This window comes from Neoarius graeffei, chromosome 9 (genome assembly GCF_027579695.1).
Source record: "Neoarius graeffei isolate fNeoGra1 chromosome 9, fNeoGra1.pri, whole genome shotgun sequence".
NCBI lineage: Eukaryota > Metazoa > Chordata > Actinopteri > Siluriformes > Ariidae > Neoarius > Neoarius graeffei.
Genome location: NC_083577.1, coordinates 70,009,457 through 70,035,665, shown reverse-complemented (window position 1 = coordinate 70,035,665; position 26,209 = coordinate 70,009,457). Strand labels below are relative to the sequence as shown.

The 26,209-nt window shown below is 42.3% G+C and overlaps 1 protein-coding gene across 3 annotated transcripts in view; it reads left to right on the top strand.

The window, feature by feature from the left end:
- Positions 1–26,209, top strand: part of nrp2b (neuropilin 2b) — a 178,494-nt gene that overhangs the window by 37,712 nt on the left and 114,573 nt on the right. For all 3 annotated transcript variants that reach the window (XM_060930179.1, XM_060930178.1, XM_060930180.1), the window contains exon 3: positions 1,823–2,004. In XM_060930179.1, coding sequence (XP_060786162.1) covers positions 1,823–2,004 — 182 coding nt within the window. The remainder of the gene's footprint in view (positions 1–1,822; positions 2,005–26,209) is intronic.

Sequence of the window (26,209 nt, the reverse complement as noted above, 5' to 3'; positions counted from 1 at the left end):
AATCCATATTACGCCAAGAACCGGTCAACTAAGTAAAGAGAAACGAGAGTCCATCATTACTTTAAGACATCAAGTATCTTTTAATCACAAAAATAAATTAAAAAAACCCCACACCACACTGAATTTGAACGTGTGTCCAAACTTTTGACTGGTACTGTACTTATTTGATGACGTTCTCCCTGCTCTGGAAAGTTGGGAGTTCAGTGTGGTGATCTGTAAAACCCACGGCCATCCTGAGCCAAACCTAATAACTGGCAAAACAAATGTAAGTCATTCAAACAGACTTGAAGCCAACGTTTAAGCAAAACCTAACCACATACGCTGCTTCTCATTTCCTACCCAGGAAGTCCGAGCTAACCTCAGTGATTCAGTGTTCTAAAGACAGCAGCCTTCAGAAGTGTCTTTGCTTTGCAGCCTTCAGCACAGACGCTCCTCACTTATTCTAAAGGCTTTATATGTGAGAACACAACTTGTCTTCCAAGTGCCTAAGTGATGTGTGAGCAGCTGGAAGAAGAGAATGAGAGATGAAGCTCTTCACATTGGGGCTCATTGACTTTTCCAGCAGGCGACTCTTGACTCTTCAGCTGGAGTTGATTGTTGAACAATGGCTCTCCTCAGCTCGAGAGCAGTGAGGAGTCGCAGGCTCGTTAGACTGCGGTCAGATCAGCCTCAACACACTGGCACCAGTCGCGCTTGAGTGTCGAATGAACTTGTATGAGCGGCCGGGTAAAAAAGCAGCCATGTTAGCATGATTACGCAGCGCTTAGCAGGGCAGCCGGCTTCCTTTACTTCCACATTCGACTTAATGGAAATTCAGTACTGTAGTTCCCACTGTATCGTTCTGTCCTTCGTCTTGTTTAGACCAAAATGATTTGAATTCAGCCTCAGAAGAAAAATAATCGATGCGATTTAATTCAGTTCATTACAGTAGGAGATTGTACTGAGTCTCTCATTATCTATCGCTTTTGCTTTCGTTCTTTTTCATACGTGTTGCATTTTAGCTGTTTTTAATTTCCATGTCATTAAGGTCAGCCTTTTGTGTCTTTGAGGAATTTTATGTAATCAGGCAGGAAATGTTCGACGTGCATAATAGGCATGCTTTTTCCTTGGTTAACTGGGATTGAGTCTCCTTTGACCACAGTGTGCATAAACTCCTCAGGCAACGGCTGCTTATAAACTGAGGATGTAATGAGAAGAAACGAGAGAGAACTCATTACAGTGGGTGCTGCTGAAGAAAAACTGACAGGCTATAAACACACACACACAGAATGTGTTTGTGTGTGCGTGTGTATATTTGTGTGCATACAGTATATATGTGCTGAATATGCATGAGTGCGTGTTTGTGTATTTTGGCCTTCAAGGTCTTTTCTAATCATATCAGCTTTTGCTCTAATTCTGTTATCTCTAATTGTGTGTATTACTTTAACCCCTGAAAGCCTCTGTGTTATTCAGTTATTCATCTTCAAGCAATTATTCAGTGATTGCTATAAATCTTTCGGTAACAGTGAAGCTATTATGAAGATATGTATTTACAGGACCGAGAAAGTCTACCCATCGATTTATTTTTGTGTGGTTTGTTACATTGATTTTTTCCCCTTCCAACAGTGTTGTCTGCTGCCAGGTTTTGTTAGAACAAAGCTGCATCTAAGATCGTAGGAGAAACAGCTGAAGATGTATATGTTGCCAGCTCTCTTTTTACTGAAGGGCAGGAATGTGTCTGTAACACAGGTCACAGGGTCAGATAGGCTACAATTACTCAAGCGTTGACCCCACTGAATCGCTGCCCTCACATATGCCCTGTGTGATTGGGTTTGTTTTGCAGATACGACTTCATCGAAATCCGTGATGGCAATTCAGATTCTGCGGATCTGCTAGGGAAACACTGCAGTAACATTGCCCCACCGGCCATCATCTCATCAGGACCTGTGCTCCACATCCGATTTGTGTCTGACTATGCCCACCAGGGAGCTGGCTTCTCGCTGCGCTACGAGATCCATAAGACAGGTAAGAGAACTGCACCACGAGGAGTGTTTGGTATGGTTGTATAATATTGAGTTCATGGGAAAGTGGTGGCTCAGGGGTTAAGGCTTTGAGTGACTGATCAGAGGCTACAAATCCCAGTAGCACCAGGCTGAAATGGTTGGGTCTTTGAGCAAGGCCCTTAATTCTCAACTGCTGAGTTGTATCACATCTCAGGTGTAAGTCGGTTTGGATAAAAAGCATCAGCCAAATGAACAAAATGGCAACGTATGTTAACACAACAGGCTTTCGTCTAAACGGGGGAACAGGGGCGCTGCGCCCTCTTACTCTCGGCGTGCGCCCCCTTACCGACTCCGTGAAAACATCCCAGCAACACTATGTGACAATGTGTCTGATCATCAAATACGTTATAATTGCTCCAAAAATATTCCAATCATAGTAGATACACCGCCAGACGGTGCAAAAACAATCCGAATTGGCGTTTTCCAGACTGAGGCGCCATGTTGTTTAGTTGTTTACTTGTCGCGGCTGCTCTCGCGAGATTTGACATGGGTTACATACAAGGTCAGCTGACTTGTAGAGCGAGATTTCTCGAGACTGAATGACCTTTCACCCACCGGCGCGGGAGCTTTTGACAGAAGTAGTTCGCGAGTTGTTTTTGTTGACACTTGGGCATTTAAAGATGTCATCCCGCGGCACGAAACGGAAGAAAGCCAAAGACTGTCCAGGGCAGAAGATTACTTCTTTCTTTTTCAATGTTGACAGACAATTTGTTACAATTTCCCTCTCAGATAGCCTCAGAATGTCTCATTGGAGCATTTTTCAAAGGCTTTGGACGGCGGGGGGGGGACGGACAACCGGCACCATCCCCCCCCCCCCCCGGTCGCTTCACTCCCTCGCCATGGTGAGCGCCCTCATACTAAATTTTTCTAGAAAAAACCCTGCACAATACACCTTTTTAGATCTGACAAGTGTCATTTATACCTTGAATACTAATAGAGTCCAACTGTTACTCAGAGATGTTAAAATGTGTGTAAAATGATTATTTTTCCTCCTTTTCAGTATTCATATCTTGTTGTGGACTTTAAACAAAGCCTCACTGAACTCACAGGTTCGAGCAGCACCGCTACTCATCTTCACGTTTTGTGATATATGATATTTTTGCCATGTTGCCCTTCCGTACTCACTTCATTGCATTGAAGTAAGTCATATCAAAGCGTCTGGCTTCATCTCTTTTCAACTGTTTCTGTCATAGTTGTCACAAAAATGTTTCTGCATTTTTGACAGTACTTGAAGGTTTCTCTTGTCTTTTTTTCCATCTCAGGCAGTTTGGGGTTTTTTGGTTTTTTTTTTTTTTTGGTGAGAGGGTTTTTTGTTTGATTGTGTGAAGATTGTCACTGCAGTCTGATCTCTGACAGAGCAGCTCGTATTAGCACATAATAGAGAGCTCTTTCACACAGGATACACACTCTTCAGCCTTTCCTCTGATCAAGCCAACATCAGCAGCAATGTGCCAAGTCCCACTTAAATGACAAGTAGTGATTGGTTTTTGAAAACAGGAATGAAAGGCTCTTATTGGTCAGGTTGGTGTCAAGTGCTATTTTGTTAAACACTGGACGGAAATGATGTCATTGGTCAGGAACTGGCTTGGTAGAAGAAAGATGTTAGCAGACTACAACATTGTGAATTGGAGGGAAAGAAAGTGTTCTGTTGGTCAGGTTTTGTTCAGTAGCAGGAAGATCATTGCTCCAGTTATGTATTAGTGTCTTGTGACACTGCTTGGGGCTAATCACAGCTGGCCTGTATGACCCTGCCACCATACCCATGTGATTCACCTCTCTTTCATGGGTCTGTTTGGCACACAGCGTGACAAATTCAGATCAAGGCAGCAGCGGGAAGAGAAAATAAACTGTGGGTAGGCATCTACTGTCCTCTTTTCATCCTTCAGAAAGCATTCCAGGAATGCCGCTTTAATTGAGTCCTGATCTCCAGGCTCTGAAGCAAGCAAGGGAACTAGTGTTACTAACATAATGTGTTTCTGTGTATGTGCCGTCAAGTTCAAACAGAAGCCTGACAACAAACAGAAAAATCACAAAGGGCCTTTTTCCACTGCACCAGATAACAAGAATAGTTTTTCCATTGGCCAGCGGCACAGTAATAAATGTGTAAGTGAGGTTCTTTGGTGCTTTAATTAGGCGTATCAGGTGAAAATTCAAATTCAATCCAAATTATTTGAAACTGCTCTCATTGAATTCACAAATGAATGCAGAACAACATACTTTTTACAGAAGTAAAATATGTTTATCCGTTCTTGAGAGATTGCAAATCAAAGATTGAAAAAACAGCTTAATTATTAGAAAATTGCTGTAATATTCCGTATGAGGATCACATGGTCCAAAATGGTAGCCTGGCTAACGCGACTTCAAAGCTCTGCGAGCATTTGGTCTGGCCAAGATATTAAGCCCAACCGTTTCCCAGAGCCCGTGGTTGACCCGCCTCCCTGAAATGCCTCAGTTTGCTACTGGTCGAAGCCAGAAAAGGCTGTGACGAAGCTTAAACCAATCACATCACTCTTTCGTCTGACGTATGTGACACGACGGGGCTAACTGGTAGATTAAACTCTTACCGAAGCCGGTCGGGAGCAAGGCGAAAACGTCCTTCCTTTCAATAAATACCTCCAGGGCTGCTCTTTGCTCCATTTCCAATGAGAACTTCCCGTTGAATGCTTTCAATACAGCATCTATGCGTAATAGATGCGGAAGCGTGAATGAAGCGCTTCCGGCATAGATTCTGTAAACAATCTATGGCTTCCAGTCGCAGTTCTACTACGTCAGTGCCTTGAACACGCCTCTACCCAGGGCCGTTGGAGATGCTCAAAGTTGATTGGTTCCCGATTTTTCGGGAGCTTGGAAGAGCTGTCGATAGCTTGCCTGGCCAGACTAAGCTCGCAACAGGCCCTCGTGTTGCGTCACGCTTAGGATGGGCAGGCCCAGGCTACCAAAATGGGCCTCATTAACCAATGAGAGCAAATGTTTTTTCTTAATAACATTTTCAAGAAATTGGCATAGATGGTTGTATACTGAATACAAAGGTTGAAAAATTAGTAGAAATAAATTATGCAAATTAGTATTTAATTAGTATTACTTATGCTAATTATGTAAAAACGTTCAATTGGTACACTCAGTATAAAAGTAATAAAAGATCACTTCTAATACCCTCTTTGTGCTCTGTAGGCCTTTGTATTTCTCAAAAGTAGGGCCTACTGGTGTTTATATTCAAGAATATAAATGATAATATTCACAGCTTTCAAGGCAAACCTTGAAAAAACTGTCTGATCCACATCCAATAAACAATTCACATTGATTGAATTGCAATTGACACTCGCGTTTCTGACTTATGGTTTTTTAAAATCTCATTCCAACCACTTAAATCTCAATATTTTTTATCAAAACAACTACAGTTATATTCTAAAATAGTTATTTATTTACATGAATCAGTTTGATTTGAAAAAATAAGTAGGTAAAGCTATGAAAACCCACTTCAAAGTCTCCTGTGAATCATAACATCAAAACTAGCAGATGGAAAATTTTGCTGAATACTTCATCAGAAACAGTGAGAGCGAGAGAACAGCCCTGTAAAAGTTATCTGATTGATATTCATGAGTAATCTAGTTGGAAACCAATCAGAAGAGAGAGAGTCTGACCACTTTCCCGTGACTCAAAGAGAACTGGGAGTTTCCCAACATCCTGCAAGAAGGAGTTTTTACTCTGTTATACCAACTTCAACCTGCCGTTATTCCCAAAGTACTGAACAGATCTTAACAAGATAACTTTCTTTGGAAAGCAGATTCTAAGCTTTGTACTGATGGTATTCACAATAGAAAATATTCAAGAGTTAAGCAATGACAAATTTGGAAACTTAGATGCACAATTTTCACAGCACGGCCATTGAGCATCTGATACGCCTATTTAAACTGGTTCCAACAAAAACTAACAGTATTGAAGTTGGCACCTACAATAGTATACATACAGAAAACATAGAGTCAGTAAATAAAATATTGAGTAGTCTGTTCTGTGTGTTGTAATTTTGTGTTGTTTAATTCATTAACCTGTCCAAACATTTATGATTTAATTTCTCGGAAATCAGCACCATCAGTTCATTTTAAGGCACAATATTTTAGATTCCATACCTTCACACAGTGCAGATTTTTCATCTTATCATTGTTACGCCTTTTCATCAGTAGCCAGTGTGAGCTGTTTAACAGCCAGTCGGATAAAGATGCAATGCTCATTGAAGCACCTCTTCCATGTTGGATTTAATAGTTGTCTCTCAAACTGGTGGAAAATGATCCAGAAGTTCCGGTGGCTCTCATTGTTGGTTCTAGTTTTTGAGTATGCTGTTGAAATTGGCTACAAACTGGTCAGCTAGAACCTGAATGAAGCCCAGCACTCCCATTCGTACTTGGCACCTTCCTCTCAGTGAAATCCATACTTTACTGTTAGTGCATGACCTCTAACGTCTTTTCTCATGAAGAACTAAAGACAGCAAATCACAGGTCCCCGAAACTTGGATTGAGAGTGTCAGTGATGCACGGCAGTGCTACAGTAAACCCATAGAATGGAGAGACAAGCGCATGCCAGGATGAGTGCTATCATATTGGCAGGTCGCAGGCTTTCTATCATAAGCAAGCAATAATGACGAAAGCCTGTGGGATGTGGAAGCTTGCAGTTGCCATGACATTAAGAAAATTCTGTAACACCTTAGAGGATTTGGTTGAAATTGTGTGTGGGAGCATGTGTGTGCTGGATCTCAGCACAAAGATAAAGAGATTTAGACAATTTGAGTGTGTGTGTGTGTGTGTGTTGTGGAAAAACCCATTTTGATGATGTGTAGAGTGCCTCCCCCAACCACTGCTGTTTAATTTAAACTTGCCAGCCTGTTACCATGTTTTATGAGATGCAAAGCAAATATGAGGAAAGGGAAAACAAAAAAAGGCAGTCAAGAAGGACAGAAAACAAGCAAGCACTGAGGAAAAAAAAATCCAATGAAAGAAGGAATGGACTAAGGCCTGGGCTGTGAGTTGTGTTTACCGTGACTATGTGCTGGCAGAAATAGTCTAGTATTCTCCAGCAGTGATAGAAATCTTGAGTAAATATACATCCTGGAGGTGTGTCTGCCTAGCATGGCACAGATTGCTGGGGGAAAAAAAGCTTCTATCAAATTACCTCCTCCTGTGTAGAGGAGATCTCGCCTCTGCACCTCTGCCCAGGTCGCCAGAGCTGGACTACCCCTTCTCATACTGATCTCAGCTACACCATGTTCCGCCTCGCAGCAGGACAGAACGATCCTGTGCTCCTGCATTTTATCATCAGCGGTCCTCAACAACTCTCCTATCTGTCATTAGACAGCAATTTGTAATGTGTTGTATTAGCACCTACAGTGGAAAAATCCCAGATGAGCTAACAGCTTCCTGATGATAGCCTGCCATTTGCAAAGTTTTATTTGCAAAGTCGCTAATGTAAAATCAAAAATATATATATAAATGCCTGTATGAGCTGCCATTAAGTTTTCACAAAATCATTAAACCGTCAAACTTGTTTGCTTTGATGTTGTTTGTCTGTGGACCAGTAATTATGTGAATTTAATGTCTAATACCTTGCTACACTGTCAGAACAAGATACTGTACAGGCACATTTGTGCTCCCCAAGGTACATTCAGTGTAAATGTATCCTCACACAAGCAACAGCCTCTGGTTCAAAAATGTGGTTTAACGGTACATTACATTCACTGTTCCAGGTAATGAAAGGTACAAAAGATGTTCCCTTGAGAGCTGATCCACCATGACATGTTTTGTACCCTGAGAACTGATTTATAGTCCTGCAAGATACACCTAAACGTATTTGCATCAAGTCACAGCGAACCAGAGGTAGACAGTAACGAAGTACATTTACTTGAGTACTTAAGTACACTTTTTGAGTGTCTGTACTTTACTTGAGTATTTTTTTGGAAACTTATGACTTTAACTTCACTACATTTGAAAGGCAAATATCGTACTTTTCACTCCACTGTATTTCTATCAGGGTCCTCGTTACTATGAAGTGGCTTTGAAAGTGGATGTTTTTTCTTTTCCTTTCTAAAAGGTGATTGGTTTTTTTCTCAGGTGACCCGAGACAGCCTATCAGTAATCACTAGGGTCCCGTCACGTCCATAGACTGTATAATATCAAGCTCAATTATTTCTCAACAGCATTATTTGAACACGATCAGTTGATGGCAGAATGGAAGAAAGCGTTTTTTTCTGGGGAATACACGCACTCATGGCCATAGCTAGAACCCATGTTTCAGTTTTCTGAAAGGATTAAAGATTCGTTTCATTTTAAATGTTTGCTTTGTTTGCTGAAAACGAACCACATCACCGCCTACAAAACCTCGCCGTCCAACCTGCGGAAGCATATTGAGGTATATAAACATTTTATTCCAAGAGAAAGCTTGCAATGAAGTTGTCTGTGCTTTTAGAGCTAGTGATAACGTTGCAAACGTAGCTATGCGGTCTGGTTAGTCAAATGACTTTCCATGGATTTGCCCGCCAAGTTGCCATCGCCTTGTCCACGGCTAACGTTAACACGTAGATTGTTCACTTGGACACTGTTAGTTAGCATGTAAAAATGGAGTTACGCTAACATGAATAACGTTAACTTATCTGAAGTCCTTTCAGAAATATGTTTTAGCATAATCTTACCAAATAAACCGAATGTAGAAATCTTTCTTTTCTAGTAGCGTTAGCTACCCAATATGATTTTGAGTTTGAAAAGAGTTTGCTAGCATGTCAGGTGGAGCTTCACTGACTAGCTAGCTTAACGTTAAACCACCATGATGGCACAGCATGCGTTCATTTTGTGAATTCACATTTCTGTCCTTGGTAACGGCATTAGGTTTTGTAAGCGTTGTGGCAATAATACAACAATGCGTTGACAGAAAATGTACTTTTAATACTTAAGTATTTTTAAAAGCAAGTACTTCAGTACTTTAACTTAAGTAAAAATTTGACTGTACAACTTTCACTTGTATCGGAGTAACATTTGAACAGTGGAATCTGTACTTTGACTTAAGTAATGAACTTGGGTACTTTGTCCACCTCTGCAGAGAACAGGGTTATGGGTAAGCGGAACTTGCAGAGGAGCCCAAGGGCAGAATCGCAGCGAAATGTTGGATGCATCTGAGGTGCTGTGAGTGAAGTAAATGCTGATTAGTTGAGTGGGAAGGAAGTGTATCTGATATTGCTAAAGTTGGGATTTGTTGGGACCTAAACGAGAACTAATGCTAGCACAAGAAAGAGCACGTCAAGAACAGCTTGGCTGAAGAGGTGTACTTGTATGATTTCATCTTCAAAACATTCCAAAAATGTTTTGTAATTGGTCAGTGAATTGTTGGAGGTGTATGCTGCGTGGAAAATCATAGGCAAAGTCCAAAACTGGACATGGAAAAATGGAAGTCAATTTGAGAGACAAAATTTACCGTAATACAGTATTGTCACATAAACTCACCGGCCACTTTAAAGGTAGATGGCCTTTAGATTTTTCAAGTGTAGGGCGTAAAAAGAATTTTCCCTGATGCCCAGTTATTTTTGTTTAGTGGACCGAAAGCTACTGAATTCGAATCACAGACTTCTGATTTTATTCGGGGGTTTTTAAAAATAGAACAATTAATGAATTTAGGGCGATGTGGCCCTAAATTCTCCACTATTTTTTCCTGCTTCACCATGACCTGATTCAAGATACTACGTCATGCATCACATGGTGGGCTTTCCCCATTCACGCAAAGCATTGTGGGCGACAAATTTGAAACAGGAGAGAAAAATGAAGGACATGAGTATGCGAATAAAACGTGAAAGACCGACTACAGTAACGAAAAGCGAGAAGAAAAGACGTTATGTTGCGAAGGAAAGGAAACGCAGGAACAAACTAATAAGTATCAGCAGTCAGCGAGCACCTCGGTGTGATCAGCTGTTTGTTTAGCAACAAAATTATGTAACTGTCAGTGCACAGTCAAGGTAAACCTGCGCATGAGCACACAGACTTCCTCTGTCTGCTTGACTGGATGAAGCGAGTGATTTCATGTACATTATTTGCTCGGGAATCCCCTCAAATTAAATAACTTCCCAGCCACAGAATGGCATGATATTTTGTGAGATATTACAGAAGTAAACATATATCACAATGACCAAATTTCAGACGGAGCTAAATTTCACCGATTTTATGAAATCGAAAGGTCGTCTAGCTTTAATAGGAACTTGTTCTTGATTCTAAGGTTCCTGCCTACCTCACAGAAAGATAAAATGTTAATTGTAGTATACCGAGTATGTATTTTTCCCCTGGGAAAGTGAATAAATGTAGTGTAGCTTTTAACCTCATTTAGGGCACAACATAATGTAATAATATAAGGCTGAAGTATAATAAACTATATTCACTTTCCAAGGGGAAAGATACACACACTCACCGGCCACTTTAATAGGAACTTGTTCTTGAGTCTAAGGCCCTGTCCACACGGCAACGGATTCAGGTGAATCTGATAAAATTTTTTATCGTTTCGGCCTGGCGTCCGCACGGCACCGGCGTTTTGGGTGCCCCAAAATGATATTTTTTGAGAACGGGTTCCAGAGTGGAAAAATCTGGCAACGGCGCCGTTGCGAAGTCGTCTGGATGAGTAGAACGGATTTGTTTACGATGACGTCACAACCACATGACTAGAACAAGCAGCACTCTCGCGCGCATCATTCGTAACAACAGAAATTGAAATTGTTTATACATTAACCTGACTGACCTGCCAGACAGACAATTTACACCTGCTTTGATGAACAGAAAGTACAGCCTTCCACACAAAGCAACAGTTACCTGACTATAATGGAGGCAGAGGGGAAAAGGGTCAGAAGAGCCTTCAACAGACTGTTTTGTATGAACCACTGCATTGCATTCACTTTTGTATACAGCTTTTCTTTTAAATAAACAAGTAACTGAACCATTTCTTGAATTTCTTTTTTTTATTGGATAAGACTGCTTTTCAAAATGTTCACACACAATATAAAAAGTTATATAAATTATATAAAAATGCTTTTCAAAATGTTCACACACAATAAGAAAATTAAGTTATATAAAACTATGCACACTAATAAAACTAATTAGTACACACAGAAAGCACAATTTCCTCGCGTAGTCGCAGCCATCTTCTTCTTGTTGTTGTGTGTTTGTTCCTGTGAGTGCTTCATGCCGGGTAGAAGAAGGGGTTTATGCGTGTAACAGACGTTGCGTTGTGTTGTTCACCAGTCTTTTTATTCTGAAGAAATGAGACACAAATACACTGCTGAGGACGGGCTGCAAACGTCCAGTGGCATTGGCGCTTACATTTCCAAAATGAACTGAAAGAGGCCAGCGCCTCGTTCCCATAACTACCTGCGCTCTCAAAGGGCCAGCGCAGAATTTCCCCACCACTACACACAATGGCAAGTGGAAAAAAAATAAACCCGTTACATGTGCATGCGTCCTACTTTTTCTTCTATTGCTCTGGTGTCTCCGATGGGACCGTCTTACAGCGCACATAGAGGTGTGGCATGTGTATTGCATCGTTTTCAGCAAACGTTGCGTTGCTATATGTACCTGATATTTTACTGATCCGTTGCCCATGTGGACGCGATATTTTTTTTACCCGCTAAAAAAAAAATCTCGTTGCCGTTGTCGTGTGGATGTAGCCTAAGATTCCTGTTCTTGGCTGCAGGAATGGAACCAAATATGATCTTCTGCTGTTGCATGCTGAGATGCTTTTCTGCTCACCATGGTTGTAAAGAGTGATTATATGAGTTGCTATATCCTTCCTGGCAGCTCGAACCAATCGGGCCATTTTCCTCTGATCTCTGTCAACAAGTCGTTTGTTTCCACCCACAGAATTGCCACTCACTCAATGTCTTTTGTTTTTTGCACCATTCTGTAAAAACTCTAGAGACTGTTGTGTGTGAAAACCCCAGATCAGCAGTTTCTGAAACACTCAAACCAGTCCATCTGGCTCAAACCAACGCCCATGCCACAGTGAAAGAAAGTCACACTTTGAGATCACAATGTTTCCCATTCTGATGTTTGAAGTGAACATTAACTGAAGCTCTTGATTTGTATCTGCATGATTTTCTGCATCGTGCTGCTGTCAACGGATCGGCTGATTAGAGAACTGCATAAAACAGCAGGCGGATGGGTGTTCCTAATAAAGTGGCCAGAGTGTGTATTATTGACAAACCTATTCCAGTGCTATGCTTATTTAGCTGTTCTCCCTATTAGAGTGAAATGTGACACGTTCTTCTTCATTTTCTTCATTTTGTCTCGACTGAATCTTGGTACAGTAAAGTCAAGTCAATTTATTTGTATAGTGATTTTAACAATAAACACTGTCACAAAGCAGCTTTACAGGAAAATATAGATTTTAAACATCTCATCTCATCTCATTATCTGTAGCCGCTTTATCCTGTTCTACAGGGTCGCAGGCAAGCTGGAGCCTATCCCAGCTGACTACGGGCGAAAGGCGGGGTACACCCTGGACAAGTCGCCAGGTCATCACAGGGCTGACACATAGACACAGACAACCATTCACACTCACATTCACACCTACAGTCAATTTAGAGTCACCAGTTAACCTAACCTGCATGTCTTTGGACTGTGGGGGAAACCGGAGCACCCGGAGGAAACCCACACGGACACAGGGAGAACATGCAAACTCCGCACAGAAAGGCCCTCGCCAGCCACGGGGCTCGAACCCGGACCTTCTTGCTGTGAGGCAACAGTGCTAACCACTACACCACCGTGCCACCCCACTACACCACCATGCCACCGATTTTAAACATATGAATTAATACATTTATCCCATTGATATTTCATCTAATCTCATCTCATTATCTCTAGCCGCTTTATCCTGTTCTACAGGGTCGCAGGCAAGCTGGAGCCTATCCCAGCTGACTACGGGCGAAAGGCGGGGTACACCCTGGACAAGTCGCCAGGTCATCACAGGGCTGACACATAGACACAGACAACCATTCACACTCACACCTACGGTCAATTTAGAGTCACCAGTTAACCTAACCTGCATGTCTTTGGACTGTGGGGGAAACCGGAGCACCCGGAGGAAACCCACGCGGACACGGGGAGAACATGCAAACTCCACACAGAAAGGCCCTCGCCGGCCACGGGGCTCGAACCCGGACCTTCTTGCTGTGAGGCGACAGCGCTAACCACTACACCACCGTGCCGCCCCCCATTGATATTTAATACATTTATTCCTATAAATTGACTTGACATTCAACTCTGCCCCCTAGTGCATACATTTTATGATTCTTGCTTCAGTATGTATTGTATATTGGAAGATATCTTTATGAATTCCTGCATGTACATGTTCACAGATTTACATTTGCACAAATACAAACCAGCACTAAAACTGATAGGTTAGTACCGTATATGTCTGAGCATCTGTATTAAAGGAGAACTGAAGTCATTTTTAAACTTGCTTTATTTCTTTTGTGCCTGGGGGACTGCAGTTGACTTGCTGACTTTGGGACTACGGTTGTCGTGAACAGTTTTGCACTTGGGTTTCCGTCAGTGGGGGGTTTATAGCATCAACGAAGTTGACTTTATGTTAGGACTGTTAATGTTGTAGTCATGTTGTCTGTTGTTGCCCGGATGGGGATAGGTTCCCTTTTGAGTCTGGTTCCTCTCGAGGTTTCTTCCTCATGTCGTCTGAGGGAGTTTTTCCTTGCCACCTTCGCCAAAGGCTCGCTCATTGGGGATAGATTAGGGATAAAATTAGCTCATATTTTAAGTCGTTCAAATTCTGTAAAGCTGCTTTGCGACAATGTTTATTGTTAAAAGCGCTATACAAATAAACTTGACTTGACTTGATTTCTTAAGGCCCGGTCCCACTGGCCGATGGACACAAAACGTATGCAAAAAGGACACAGCGGACGAGCAAAATTTTGGGGGTGGCTCTATCCGTTTTCATCCGCTCCAGAAATGGACAAAATTTGCAAAAACAGAACGGAAAAGAACGGACGTGGGTAGTATATAGCGGGGATGTTAAACGCATGTTCATAGGAAGCCTAGCGGATGAAAGCAGATGGAAGTGGATGACAGCTCCGAAGGGGTTACCGGTGATAACTGAGAAGCGGACGCATAGCAGAAATAGCGGATGCATAGCGGGTGAAGGGGCTGCATCACGTACGCCTAACGGAAACAAAGGGGATGTTGCGCAGATGTATATCGGATGCAGACCGTTCACTGCGCTAGGTGTCCTTCTACATACTCTAGACATACTCCAGACATCCTAAATATACGAGATACATTCCAGATATAAACGCTTTGTCCGTTTTGAATACTTTATATACGAGATGCATACGCTTACATCCTTTCTATTTCCGTGCTACTAACGATGAATAGACGTTTCATGTACCTTATCTTTCCTCCCTCTTTCCGTTTTCAGCTGCAGCGGATGTGAGTTGCGAGGATGCCCAGAGGATGCAGAGAGGATACAGCAGACGTTTAACGGATGATAACAGACATAGAACGTTTGTTGCTCGTATATGTCGCGGATTTACATCGTACACGGCGGAAAGTTCATCCGTTCTAAAAGTTTTGTGCAGCTCAAAACTTTTTGCGCGGATGAAATCACAGTGGACGGATGCTCGATGGATAGAGCGTATGAAGCACGTATGCAATGAGTACACAACGGATGCATAGCGTTTTCCAACGGATGGCAAAGATTTTTTTACGTTTTACATCCTCTTTGCATCCATAAGTGCAGTGGGACCGGGCCTTTAATTAATGTGTTATTCAATTACGTTTTCGGTTTTAGTAACCTTATATCGTGACTCGTATTGGCAACTAATTGCAATTAAATATTATACTTATCGGCCTGTTCGGTTTTTAGCCGTGTTGAATTTAGTTCGTTTGGTCCACGGCAGGCGTCGCTTATCCGCGCGATCTTCACGAGACTTGTGTGAGACTTCGAAATGTCAAGTGTCAGCCAGGTGTCAGCGCCGCCATTTTGAAAACTGTTTTCCAAACAAAATATTGCACAAAAACGAGTTTAAATGACAATTACTGCCTACTTTTTTCAAACTTTCCTGATTGCTCTCAAAACAAACAAAACATCCGGCTTGATTACGTCAGCATTCGAAAGAGGGCGTGCGCGTCTTTTGACAACGTCGGCAGATGTTGGTCACTTTGATTTCCACTGTACGTTTTACTTCCGTCCTACGATGTCTCGCACAGGTCTCAGCGAATCTCGTTTACGGCCATTCCTTTGATATATGGACTGATATATTACATAGCATATTTCAAACACTCATAACTTGCTATAGCAGTCACAAAATAGCGATCAAAAATGCGTTCCTGTAATGAGGTAAATAGAATTTTGATGATCAGCCTTTGGTTCTCCTTTTAACCAATTTCCATCCTGTACAGTTCTTTTAAACCTCCCCCACAAACCACACTTTCATTTATTCAACTGTACATATAATCCAGTCCTACTGTTGCCACGGCTACAGTTAGGAGACTCGACCAATTTGTTTTCCGCCATTAGAGAGCTGGAACAGTAGATGTGAGGAGCCAAGGAAAGCCAGTGAGAGCTTACTGTCCAGCTGCCCACAGCTATTACGATATCACCCAGTTGCCCCTTCTCTCTTTCACTCCCCCTGCGCTGTACAGTCTGGACTCGGCTGTATCGTGTGCGTATGCGAATTAAAGCCTGTTGATGGATGATGATAATGCTCTCAGGCGGGTTTTCTGTACTGTATTACTGATCACATCACACAACAGCAACCACTCATTATAGCTCAGGATTGTTAATGATGACTGAGGTGGATTTGTTTTGCTCTGAACTATGTCTGCAAGCGTAGTCATAAAATTGTTCCACTTTGGGCTCGGGTCTATGCAATACTTTTTTTTTTTAAGCTACAGACAATGTGCAGAAATGTGGAACGCTACTGTATCAGCATGACATGAATGCTTAGATGTGAATGAATGCCGACTCCCAGCACTAGCACCCTCTAGACACACAATCGCACACATTATATGGCAACGAGAATCTGTCTCACACACACATAGTGTTCACTCATCCATGACAGTCGTTTCCAGTTCTACCCAGCAGCGCTCCACAAAAACATCCCCCCCACCCTTTTCCCCTGAGCTACAGACAGCCCAGGTTCGAGCACATGACCCAGTTATTGCACTTCTTATCCGTGGATCAGAAACGAACCCCCGTGCAGTGAGCTGCCGGTTTTTCCAGACTCACAAACATGAATTAATGAGTGCGGACAGAAGGCTGATGGCGTTAGGTTTACTCAAGCATACACAATGCAGTGTGGTACAGAGCTACGGTAAGGGTCTGCCGTACTGTCTGTTTGGCACAGGAGGTCATCTTAGGTCACACTAAGACACACTTTCATTGTTTCATTGTACAGTACTTTGAGGCAACTCTTGTTGTTTGATAAATGTGCTTTAGAAATGAAGTTGCCTTGGCTTTTCCATAAGGACTCATCTCATCTCATTATCTCTAGCCGCTTTATCCTGTTCTACAGGGTCGCAGGCAAGCTGGAGCCTATCCCAGCTGACTACGGGCGAAAGGCGGGGTACACCCTGGACAAGTCGCCAGGTCATCACAGGGCTGACACATAGACACAGACAACCATTCACACTCACATTCACACCTACGGTCAATTTAGAGTCACCAGTTAACCTAACCTGCATGTCTTTGGACTGTGGGGGAAACCGGAGCACCCGGAGGAAACCCACGCGGACACGGGGAGAACATGCAAACTCCACACAGAAAGGCCCTCGCCGGCCACGGGGCTCGAACCCGGACCTTCTTGCTGTGAGGCGACAGCGCTAACCACTACACCACTGTGCCGCCCCCCATAAGGACTCAGTGTAAGAAAATTGCTGAATGGTTGAGGGTATGCTGGGGTATTTGAACGGATCTGTTACTGCAGGGGAACGCACTGGCAGCAGAGACAAGTTGACCTACTAAGGTGAGGAAATCAGCAGTCGAATGAAGTGATATATGCTTGCATACATGTGTGATAGCTGCTGAGTCTGTATGCACAGAAGTGAGAGGGTCATGTGTTAGGGAGCTATCAGCTGATCAAATAGTCAACGATGGAGAGGGAAGGACAGTAAGAGTCTGACCTGCAGCCTTAATCCAGCAAAATTCACAATATATAATTTGTCTCACAGTAGTTTTGCTAAGTATTCGCTGACATACTGTAGTACTATTAAAGTAGAATAGCCTTATCCAGAAAAACTAGAAGTTTTGGATTTTGATCAAATATTAAAGTATATAAGGAAAATAAATAAATAAAACATTTGTTCCAAAATGGAAATTAAATGTTTTGGATATGAAAGTTGTGCACGCATATATATTATACATTGGGTATAAAAAGTGTACACACCCCGTTAAAATGATCGGTTTATCTGATGTAAAAAAATGAGACCATGATAAATAATTTCTAAACTTTTCCCTCCTTTAATGTGACCCATAACCTGTACAATTCAATTGAAAAACAAACAAATCTGTTTGGGGGAAAAAACATCAAAAAACGTACAATAAGCTGGTTGCATAAGTGTGCACACCCTTAAACTAATACTTTGTTGAAGCACCTTTTGATTTCATTACAGCATTCAGTCTTTTTGGGTCGGAGTCTATCAGCCTGCCACATCTAGACTTGGCAATATTTGCCCACTCTTCCTTGCAAAAGCGCTCCAAATCTGTCAGACTGCGAGGGCGTCTCTTGTGCACAGCCCTCTTCAGGTCACCCCACAGATTTTCAATTGGATTTAGGTCTGGGCTCTGGCTGGGCCGTTCCAAAACTTTTTTGGGGTCATTGTTGTGCTGAAAGATGAAATTCCTCTTCATCTTCAGCTTTCTAGCAGACACCTGAAGGTTTGGGGCCAAAATTGACTGGTATTTAGAACTGTTCATAATTCCCTCCACCTTGACTAAAGCCCCTGTTCCGACTGAAGAAAAACAACCCCAAAACACGATGCTGCCACCACCATGCTTCACCGTGGGGATGGTGTTCTTTTGGTGATGCGCAGTGGTGTTTTTGCACCAAACATACCTTTTGGAATTGTGGCCAAAAAGTTCAACCTTGGTTTCATCAGACCATAACACATTTTCCCACATGCTTTTGGGAGAGTTGATGTATTTTTTTTTTTTTTGCAAAATTTAGCCAGGCCTGGGTGTTTTTCTTTGACCCTACCTCATAGTCCAGACATATGGAGAATACAGGAGATTGTTGCCACATGTAGTACACAACCAGTGCTTGCCAGAAATTCCTGCAGCTCCTTCAGTGTTGCTGTAGGCCTCTTGGCAGCCTCCCTGACCGGTTTTCGTCTTGTCTTTTCATCAATTTTGGAGGGACGTCCAGTTCTCGGTAATGTCACTGTTGTCCCATATTTTCTCCACTTCTTGATGACGGTCTTCACTGTGCTCCATGGTATATCTAATGCCGTGGAAATGTTTTTGTCCCCTTCTCCTGACTGATACCTTTCAACAATGAGATCCCTTTGATGCTTTGTAAGCTCTCTGAGAACGCTGGCTTTTGCTGCAGGATGCAACTGAGTAAATGTCTGAACTTTATTTGGGGTTAATCAGAGTCATTTTAATTGATGGCAGGTGTGAACCCAAAAAGACTGAATGCTGTAATTAAATCAAAAGGTGCTTCAACAAAGTATTAGTTTAAGGGTGTGCACACTTATGCAACCACCTTATTGTAAGTTTTTTTTTATTTTTTATGTTTTTCCCCCGAACTGTGTGTTTTTCTATTGGATTGTACAGGTTATAGGTCACATTAAAGGTGGGAAAAGTTTTGAAATGATTTATCGTTGTCTCATTTTTTTACATGAGAAAAGCCTATCATGTTAACGGGGTGTATACACTTTTTAGATCCACTGTGTATATATATATATATATATATATAATTTTTTTTTTTAATTCCCCCACTCGCCCCTCCTTCCAGCGGTATTTTTCCCCTCAAGCTCGGGTCCTTGACCCTAGGACTGCACTTTTCTGGACAGAGATCTCGGATGTTGTTCCTGGGATCTGTTGGAGCCACTTTCCCAGTTTGGGGGTCACTGCACCCAGGGCTCCTATCACCACGGGGACCACTGTTGTCTTCATCTTCCACATCTTATGATCTTAAGATGTGGAAGATATATATGATATTACATGGTTGCATGATGATATGAAGTTTATCTTCGAGTGATGAATATATATTTCACAAGTGAGCGAAGCAGACGAGTATTCATATTCACACAAAAATAACCAAAATTTATTAAAACAAATTCATCAAGTTCCTCACAAGTGACATTTTGAAAAATATATCACTTGATGTCCTGGATGTAGTTCGGATGAAAAATACGAGTGGCATATTGGCACGAGTGGCAAGTACTAATAATGAAGTCATTCAGTACCCACAATGCTCTGAGAAAAAGACTTTATGATGTAATTTATCACAATACCAGTATAATAACAACATATCACCCTGCCCTATTAGCATTCAGGTTCCGATGGAACAGTGAGTGGCGTCGCTGAGTTTTGACTGATGGATAGTGGATCGTGCGAGAGGGGAATTGTGGTCTGGTGCACATGTTCTGTGCAGAAGATTGTTTCAGGCTCATTCTAGGACACTGAATTCTGAAAAGAATTCTGAAATTGTTATAGTGGTGTCCTCCTCCTGTGCAGACACGTGTAATGGGTTATTTCTTTCTGCTTGCTCAGAGGAGTAAAGGTTGGCGCACTATTAAGACATTTGCGTCTGAGTCCATGGGCAGAATGAGATCTTCCATTCAAAATATAGTAATTCTGTAAAGTTCTGGTCAGCTTTGGCTGCCCTCTGTAAATGGGGAAAAAAATACAAGGAGAACCGACATCCGTCCATCCAGATCAAGAAGACGTCTCCACTTTACTTGCCTGTCAGCCATATTGTCTGTCATGTGCCATGTGTTTTGGGGGTGTGGCTTTGGAGTAAACACAGCGCTCTGTTTGTTTGAATTTTGAGCATCAAAGCATCAATTGCCCGGCTAAGTTTTGCTAAACGACTGACTGTGTATTTGAAATGTGAATGTATGTATTCACAAGTGTATGTGCATGTAAAGATGCATGTCTGAAAAAGGCACAGATGTACACACATGTACACAGGCATGAAACGGATGTACAGAATGGTTGAGGTACAGGAGAGAAGAAGGAGAAGGGACAGTGTGTAATACAAACCGAGGCCAGCTGGTTCCTGCAGCTCGATCTTTCTTTAAAGGAGAACTGAAGTCATTTTTAAACTTGCTTTATTTCTTAATTAACATGTTATTCAATTACGTTTTCGGTTTTAGTAACCTTATATCGTGACTCGTATTGGCAACTAATTGCAATTAAATATTATACTTATCAGCCTATTCGGTTTTTAGCCATGTTGAATTTAGTTCGTTTGGTCCACGGCAGGCGTCGCTTATCTGCCGGATCTTCACCAGACTTGTACGAGACTTCGAAACGTCAAGCGTCAGCCAGGTGTCAGCGCCGCCATTTTGAAAACTGTTTTCCAAACGAAATGTTGCACAAAAACGAGTTTAAATGACAATTACTGCCTACTTTTTTCAAACTTCTCTGATTGCTATCAAAACAAACAAAACTTCCGGCTTGATTACGTCAGCATTCGAAAGAGGGCGCGCGCGTCTTTTGACAACGTTGGCAGATGTTGGTCGCTTTGATTTCCGCTGTACGTTTTACTTCCGTCCTACGATGTCTCGCACAGGTCTCAACGAATCTTGTTTACAGCCATTGCTTTGACATATGGACTGATATATTCATCTCATCTCATTATCTCTAGCCGCTTTATCCTGTTCTACAGGGTCGCAGGCAAGCTGGAGCCTATCCCAGCTGACTACGGGCAAAAGGCGGGGTACACCCTGGACAAGTCACCAGGTCATCACAGGGCTGACACATAGACACAGACAACCATTCACACTCACATTCACACCTACGGTCAATTTAGAGTCACCAGTTAACCTAACCTGCATGTCTTTGGACTGTGGGGGAAACCGGAGCACCCGGAGGAAACCCACACGGACACGGGGAGAACATGCAAACTCCACACAGAAAGGCCCTCGCCAGCCACGGGGCTCGAACCCGGACCTTCTTGCTGTGAGGCGACAGCGCTAACTACTACACCACCGTGCCGCCCTGGACTGATATATTACATAGCATATTTCAAACACTCATAACTTGCTATAGCAGTGACAAAATAGCTATTGAAAATTCGTTCCTGTAATGAGGTAAATAGAATTTTGATAATAAAAAATTTGCCTTCAGTTCCCCTTTAAGCTAGACTCCCTAGCTCCCTCTGAAGAGGCCTATAATACTGTGTGTGTGTTGACAGGTTCAGGCTTGTCCCACTCGAGTGTGTGACCTCTCATTAAGTCTTCAGACTCTGGGTCACTGTCTCCTGCTCTAAAGCCTTATATAGAGCTCTATTAATCTCCACATGGTGCCAGGAACCCTGTAAGGATCAGGCATGCTGGGAGCCGAGAGAGGAAGATGTAGCCTTGTACAGTGTGTGTAAACATGCATAGTCAGGTGTCGGTCTGTGTTTGTGTGTCTGTTTATAGCACAGTTTTTGCTCCTTCTCATTCTGGGTATTGTGAGAAGCTGCGTGTGTTGCTGTCAGGCTTGCAGCTGGTCAGCAAAGTATAAATAGTTAAAGCATTACAGTTATTTAGGAGTTAAGAGCTGCAGATTACTGGCTGTTTGTTCTTTGATGCCCTGATATTTTACCCCCTTCCTGAGCTCACACTCTCTATTCCAGGCTCCTGTCAACAGACCACATACAAATACACATACATGTATGAAGTTTGTCTCTCTTAGTTAAGCACATATAAGAGAGTAACTAGTACCTGATCATTGACTGACGTTTTCCTTCTTTTTCCTTGTGTTCAATATTTTAATTTTTGGTCAGTGTTGACAAGAAAAATCTTTTAATTTAGTTTTCCATGATATGATTTGAACTGTTATTATAAGATAATATAAGTATGTATAAGTATCGCGCACTCTGATTTTGTGACCCATATCGTAACTAGTGTTGAATTCGCTTATAATTATTGCCAGAATAGTACCAACTAAGGACATGTGGGTGGAGCTAGAAATAATTCCGTACAGTGATTGGTCAAACAGTGTTGTTACCAGAAGAGAACCGTCAGGGCCTTCTAGGCCTTCAGAGAGGTCCCAAACGTATCAGCATTTCAAATGTTATATTTAATTTCTTTCATTCTTTCATAATTCCATGATAATTATTCTCTTCTAATTCGAACTTGGCCTCATTTTCTATCAAATTTGCTTCAGAAATGAAAGGGTTACTGTTTGCTGTCTATAGGCTGAGAAGGGTTTTAAGCTGGCTCACTCATTGGTTATTGCCGGGACAGAAGGCCGTGGCAGTGTATGTTTATGTAGGAAGTGACAGAGTCCTGGGTATGACTTTAAACTGCAACCAGTGGTGAGTCTCAGGTCTGGGAGGATTTGAGTTTTGAGGAAAGTGGAGTTACCCCTTAATCACCATTGCTCCCAGGTCCACTCTGACCCGGAGTGGTAGCACCTGCTTGGGTTCCAGTTATGTGTTAAATAGTCCATCACCAACACCTGCTGGCAGCAGGGTGCTTTTTGGTACGTTGTGGCAGAGGAACCCAACAGGGTCATTGGCACACCACCAGATGGCATGCGGAAGAGCCACTCAAATGGCCAACGGATGGCATCACTCACTCGGCAAGTCAGTTGTCACTGCGGGGCAACTTTCATACCCGTCAGGTCTGTGGCACTTTTGTGCACCACTTGTCATCAGGTCTGGAGGTCCAGAGAGACAACACGATGGGGGGGACGACATCGTTTGTCTTACCTTACTGTGCAAGGCGCTTTGATAGGCGAGGAGAATAGTATACGAGAACTCACAAGGCCGGGCATTCCATGGTGGCTCGGCCAGGCCATTTGTGCCGCTGCTGCGGACGACTCTGTCGCTCTGGTGCAGGTCTCACGGCCCATCTGTTTCTCTGCACATCCTAATGAAACAATCAACATCGCTAGTGATGGACAGCCAACGACGACAATGACAAGGAAGTGACAGATGACTTAACCCATCATATTTTGATTTATAGTGGGAGGGACCAAAAGTTTATTGCCCTCGTCCTTCTCGAAGGCTAATGTGGGCTTAACCACGACTTGGCGCTGTCAGCACAGCAGTGAAGTAACCTTTCAGCCGGTGTAGCGTTCATCAGTAGTGTTAGCGAATGCTAATTAAGCAGTCAAGCCAGTGCTATCAAGAGCAGGTAGCACAGGCTAATGACTGAGAAACTAAGATTTCTGTCTCCAGACTCTTCTTCCACGCTGTATGCTCGCCACAGTATTTTTCTCTCAGATTTAAGTATTCATTTCCCTGTGTAATTTACTTAGTTACTTTTAAAATCAACATCGACAACTACACAGAACGGAGCGACCTGCCAGCCTGCCGCTAATCCCTTGCAAAATCCTTTGCCCTGTTGCTTTTTTGGTGTCTGGCTAAGTTTTGGCTGAGCTCAAGTCCCAGCTCTAATAGTAACGGTTCACCAGTGGTTGTTACACAGTTGTAACAAACTGCCTTTTTGAAAAAGCTCTCGCTCAAATGACATATTTACCAGACTGTATGACACGGCAATCTTCAGAAGTGCCTGATATCATTCTTATTAATCTGAAACTTGTCTATTGTTTCTGTTGTTACTGTTTACTGTTAATGCTAGCGTCATATTGGAAATGATGTCACCACTAAAGGATACAGGCAAGCCATGGGAAACAGATGTTCAGGGTATGAGTAGTTCTGAATTTAGTAACCATACATCAGTCCCATCCTTTTGGCAGAGTCGTGATGAGATGAGTAACAGTTTTAAAGCATCCCAGGAGATATCAGATTGTGAGTCTCTATGTATGTACTAGTGTTTCTCCTTTTGTGCACATTAGCTTAACACAGTGACTGTGTGTCTGAGTAAAGGGGTGTGTTGCCGGGCGTTGTTTTTGGGAGTCAGAGAAGAGTTGTCACGAAGAACATGTGTGGTAGTGTTGAAGGTGAAGAATGACTGGGTATACAGTTAGGTCCATAAATATTTGGACAGAGACAACATTTTTCTAATTTTGGTTCTGTACATTACCACAATGAATTTTGAACAAAACAATTCAGATGCAGTTGAATTTCAGACTTTCAGCTTTAATTCAGTGGGTTGAACAAAATGATTGCATAAAAATGTGAGGAACTAAAGCATTTTTTAAACACAATCCCTTCATTTCAGGGGCTCAAAAGTACCGTATTTTCCGGACTATACGTCGCTCCGGAGTTTAAGTCGCATCAGCCAAAAAATGCATTATGAAGACGAAAAAACATATATACGTCGCACCGGACTACAAGTCGCACTTTTTTGAAGGTTTATTCTATTCATAGAATCTGTGATTCTATCTGATAAGCGGCGCGTGGTTACTGCGCGACTGCATTGTTTATTTAATAAACGAACAGCTAAGCAGTGATAACGCGCCCTTTGCCCTGTAAGTAGCCTAGTCTGATTATTTTAAATATCTACTACTATCTTTAATACTATCACTATCGTTATTACTAATAGCCTATATTATTCTCATCTCATCTCATTAACTCTAGCCGCTTTATCCTTCTACAGGGTCGCAGGCAAGCTGGAGCCTATCCCAGCTGACTACGGGCGAAAGGCGGGGTACACCCTGGACAAGTCGCCAGGTCATCACAGGGCTGACACATAGACACAGACAACCATTCACACTCACATTCACACCTACAGTCAATTTAGAGTCACCAGTTAACCTAACCTGCATGTCTTTGGACTGTGGGGGAAACCGGAGCACCCGGAGGAAACCCACGCGGACAACATGCAAACTCCGCACAGAAAGGCCCTCGCCGGCCCCGGGGCTCGAACCCAGGACCTTCTTGCTGTGAGGCGACAGCGCTAACCACTACACCACCGTGCCGCCCTGCCTATATTATTATTATAACTAATATTAGTAGCCTATTACTGATGCATTAATCAGTTTGCTTTTAGAATATTTTTACCGGTAGGGTTTATTATCGCCCCATGGCTCTTTCATCTTTGTTATTAAAGCTGTAGTCATCATCAAGGAGTGTCATTCTTCATTTTTGTCGAATTTTATTTCATCAAATCAGAGGTCAAGTAGGCTATAGGTATATCATCTCCAAAGACAGGTACGGTAGTAAAAACAACCGTCTAGTGAAAAAAACAACAACAACCGCTCAGAGAAAAAAACAGGCAGAAAGTGCGCCTGCCAGTTAACGTCATATCAGATAAAAACATTAAACATTATTCAGACCATTAACACCATAACATCAGAGATGAAGAATAAAGTTCATCTTGGAAGGAGAGTTATTTTTAAAAATGCAAAACAAAATCATTTATAATAGCCCAGAGAAAAACTGGCTGAATATGTACCGTAACATCAAGTTATTCAATAGCCTATAGGCCTAAAATCAGGGCTTAATTTGAGCCGGAACATGACGGAACAAGATCCGTAACCTCCGTTGTCGGATCCGGCAGCTATTTTCATTTCATTCGGTGTTCCGGTAGCTATTTAAATGGATCAGATCACCTCCGTGACCATCACAAAGGGAATAAATTAAATAAGTAAATAAAAATGTGTTTAGTGTTCGGTTTTGATTTTGATATCTGTTGTTGATTTCTCTCCTATGACATCCACAAAATCTATGCGGAAGAGGGAGGGACATGGGGTGTATACTTCCGCTCAGTAGAACACCGGGTTTTTTGTAGCCGTTAGCTTGCGTTGTGGAAAAAATGGCAAAAAAACAAGAAAGCTTACTAAAATTTTGAAAATGAATTCTCCAACTTGTATTGTAAACCCTTTATTTCTTAACTATTACTTGAATTGATTGCACTTATGTTTGCTGGCACTGCTTTTAATGAGCAGGAGAAAAACAGGGAGGGCTCGGAAAATGACCGCAGGTCGGAATCGAACCCAGGTCCCCGGATTTATGGTATGGCGCCTTACCAACCTGAGCCACGAAGTCCTGATGGCACTGTTTTTAAATACCCTACTTAAATCCTTAAAATGAGTCATTTAACTCATGTCTTGTGTGATCTGATCTCCAATGGTGA